Source organism: Salvia miltiorrhiza, chromosome 1 (assembly GCF_028751815.1).
Source record: "Salvia miltiorrhiza cultivar Shanhuang (shh) chromosome 1, IMPLAD_Smil_shh, whole genome shotgun sequence".
In the NCBI taxonomy this organism is placed as follows: Eukaryota; Viridiplantae; Streptophyta; class Magnoliopsida; order Lamiales; family Lamiaceae; genus Salvia; species Salvia miltiorrhiza.
This window is the reverse complement of record NC_080387.1, coordinates 29,514,942-29,517,594: the sequence shown is the minus strand read 5'-3', so window position 1 is coordinate 29,517,594 and position 2,653 is coordinate 29,514,942. Positions and strand designations below refer to the sequence as shown.

The following is a 2,653-nucleotide window of genomic DNA, read 5'->3' as shown; positions in this document are numbered from 1 at the left end:
TTTGGACGAGCCAATTGACTTCTGTGCCTCAAAAGCAGCACTCGTATCTAGAGAGAGAAACTGCATAAATTAATATAATCCTTGCTCATCATTTCTATATGGCAACACAACAAGACGAAGAAGAAGCAGAAGAGATTAGCGCAACAATGGAACCTCATCTCTCCCTTAAGCTGGATGCACAACTCCACACCGCTCCATCATCAGATACTCAAGATCCACCTCCAATTCTAAATTCTCATCAAGGATTCAACACACAAGAGGTATGGATATTAATTATATATAACTTTGATCGATTGTAAAAGTGTATATATATACAGAGAGAGAGAGAGAGAGAGAGAGAGAGATAAATTCTCTTGTTGATTAATGAACTAACTAACAGTTCAAAAATTCAATCCAGCTGACGGTTCTGCAGATGAAGATGAATCGCGTAAAAGAAGAGAACAAACAGTTACGAAACGCAGTGGAAAAAACTATGAAGGATTACACTGATCTGCAGACAAAATTTGTTATGATCCAACAAAATAGCAAAAACAAGGTAATTGAAGAGAGAAATCAATTCATGAACCAGCTGCGTTTTTTATATACATGTGTCATGTGAATAACGATGCAACCTTTTTCTCGAAAAAATAGCTTTCAGAATTAATTTTTTTTAATTAATTTAGGATCCCAATACGATTGAATCGGTGATCGAGAAGGACGACGTGGCCCCGAGGCGGAGATCGGCATCGGAGGAGGGTGCGGAAAACGACGGATTAGGGTTGTCTCTGCGGGTGGCGAGCAGTTGCAGTAATACACCGGAGGAGAAAAGGGAGGAGATCATGGGAGCATTCAGGCCAACTCTGCACACCAACAACATGACTGGAATTATGAACCATATAAATTCTCCACCTAATAAACGAGCTAGGGTTTCTGTCAGGGCAAGATGTGATTCAGCCACGGTCAGTGCAATTTCTTTTTTATCCATTCAACTCATAATTAAATTGTTTCTCAGTAATTAGAATTATATATACATATAGTGAATTTGAAATGGATTTTGGGTGAATTAATGAATCAGATGAATGATGGATGCCAATGGAGAAAATACGGGCAAAAGATTGCAAAAGGAAATCCTTGCCCTCGAGCCTATTACCGTTGCACTGTAGCTCCGGGATGCCCAGTGAGGAAACAGGTACATAATTTTCTTAATGCTAGCCTACGACTGTAGCATGCCATGCACCACTGTTAATTATAGGTAAATCAAATTAATATAGCTAGGGGAGAAATTATTTACTAATTCTGCACTATATATGTTTGCCTTTGGAGATCATGATGATTTTCGATTTGCTTGGTTGAGTTCTTAGTACTATACTCTTAATTTATATGATCAATGAATGTTAAGATATCTAGTGATAATGTTAAAGTGATCACCACTATTATTAACGCTTCATTTCGTTTATTCTTTATGATTAGCCTTGATAGTTAAAAATAATAAAATTTATTCATTATTTATTAAAATGGATGATTGGGAACTTTCGGATATCCCAATATCTTTGGCACTTTCTATCATAATGTGGGCTTAGAGATAGATATCTTAGTAGAATAAAAATACTCAATTATACATGTTATCAGTCTTGAAAATTACACGCTCACTTAATAATTAATAAGAATGGTAAATATTGTTGTTAGTTTGTACGTGTTGGTGCGTGCTTATTTATGAGTTGCCATTTTTAGCAAATGGTGATGAAGTTGTGAAAGAAGATAGTAATGCGTTGTACTGAGTTCGTGAAAATGCTGATTAACTTTGTTTGTGTAATTAATTAATATTTTGGAAATTGATGTTGATGAATGGGTAATTGAATCTTACAAGCTGCAGGTCCAAAGATGTCTGGAGGACAAATCAATATTGATCACAACATACGAAGGGACACACAACCATCCTCTTCCAGTAGGGGCGACGGCGATGGCATCAACAACATCAGCTACATCGCCGTCGCCTTACATGATGTTCGATGTGAACAATCCCTTCCACATGCAAAACAACCAAGTACAACATTCTCCTTTTTACAACCCCCTCATAAATCCCTCTTCATCATTCATACCAAACCTAAGACCCCTAAACCCTAATTACTATGACCCCACAAAGGGCATTGTTTTGGACCTCACAAACAACCACCCTGGCTCCTCAAACTCCATGCCCCAATTAGGGTATTCTTTGATCCCTAAACCACCAAGCTTCAATGGGAACACACAGCTTTTTCCTCACCCTAATGCATTATTACAAGATCAAGATGGAGGGAATTTCGATAAGACGACATCGTTGTCCGAAAATGTGAGTGCAATAACTTCTGATCCTAAGTTTAGGGTTGCTGTTGCAGCTGCCATTTCCTCGCTCATCAATAAAGAGAGCCAAACAGTCCCTAAAGATGGGGAGAGCGGTGGCAATAGGGATAAGAGTTGGATTCTTGAATCCAGTAACCCTATCCATCAATCGCCAACCGAATAATTAGGATAATTTTTATATGTTATTTCCTGCAGAGTTAATTAATGTAAATTTATAGCTCACAGGTTCTATCTATATTTTTGTAGTGATTGGTTTTTTTCTCAAGTCAGAGGATATACTCGGTTACATTATATATAGTGAACATTAAATTATGCTATGTTTTTCTGGGATTTA

General features: G+C 37.4%; 1 protein-coding gene across 1 annotated transcript; it reads left to right on the top strand.

Moving 5' to 3' along the window:
• On the top strand, window positions 1-2,653 carry LOC131018822 (probable WRKY transcription factor 9). Its single transcript, XM_057947530.1, has 5 exons — window positions 1-260; window positions 398-535; window positions 663-938; window positions 1,055-1,168; window positions 1,853-2,653. Exons 1-5 carry the CDS (start codon window positions 99-101, stop codon window positions 2,480-2,482), a joined length of 1,320 nt encoding a protein of 439 aa, XP_057803513.1. The 5' UTR covers window positions 1-98; the 3' UTR covers window positions 2,483-2,653.

What these genes read in the sequence shown, in the direction of transcription:
- LOC131018822 (XM_057947530.1), top strand. Translation starts at nt 99, where the DNA reads ATGGCAACACAACAAGACGAAGAAGAAGCAGAAGAGATTAGCGCAACA. An exon ending in CAAGATGTGATTCAGCCACG is followed by an intron (nt 939 to 1,054) that starts GTCAGTGCAATT and finishes TTAATGAATCAG; the next exon opens with ATGAATGATGGATGCCAATG. An exon ending in GATGCCCAGTGAGGAAACAG is followed by an intron (nt 1,169 to 1,852) that starts GTACATAATTTT and finishes TACAAGCTGCAG; the next exon opens with GTCCAAAGATGTCTGGAGGA.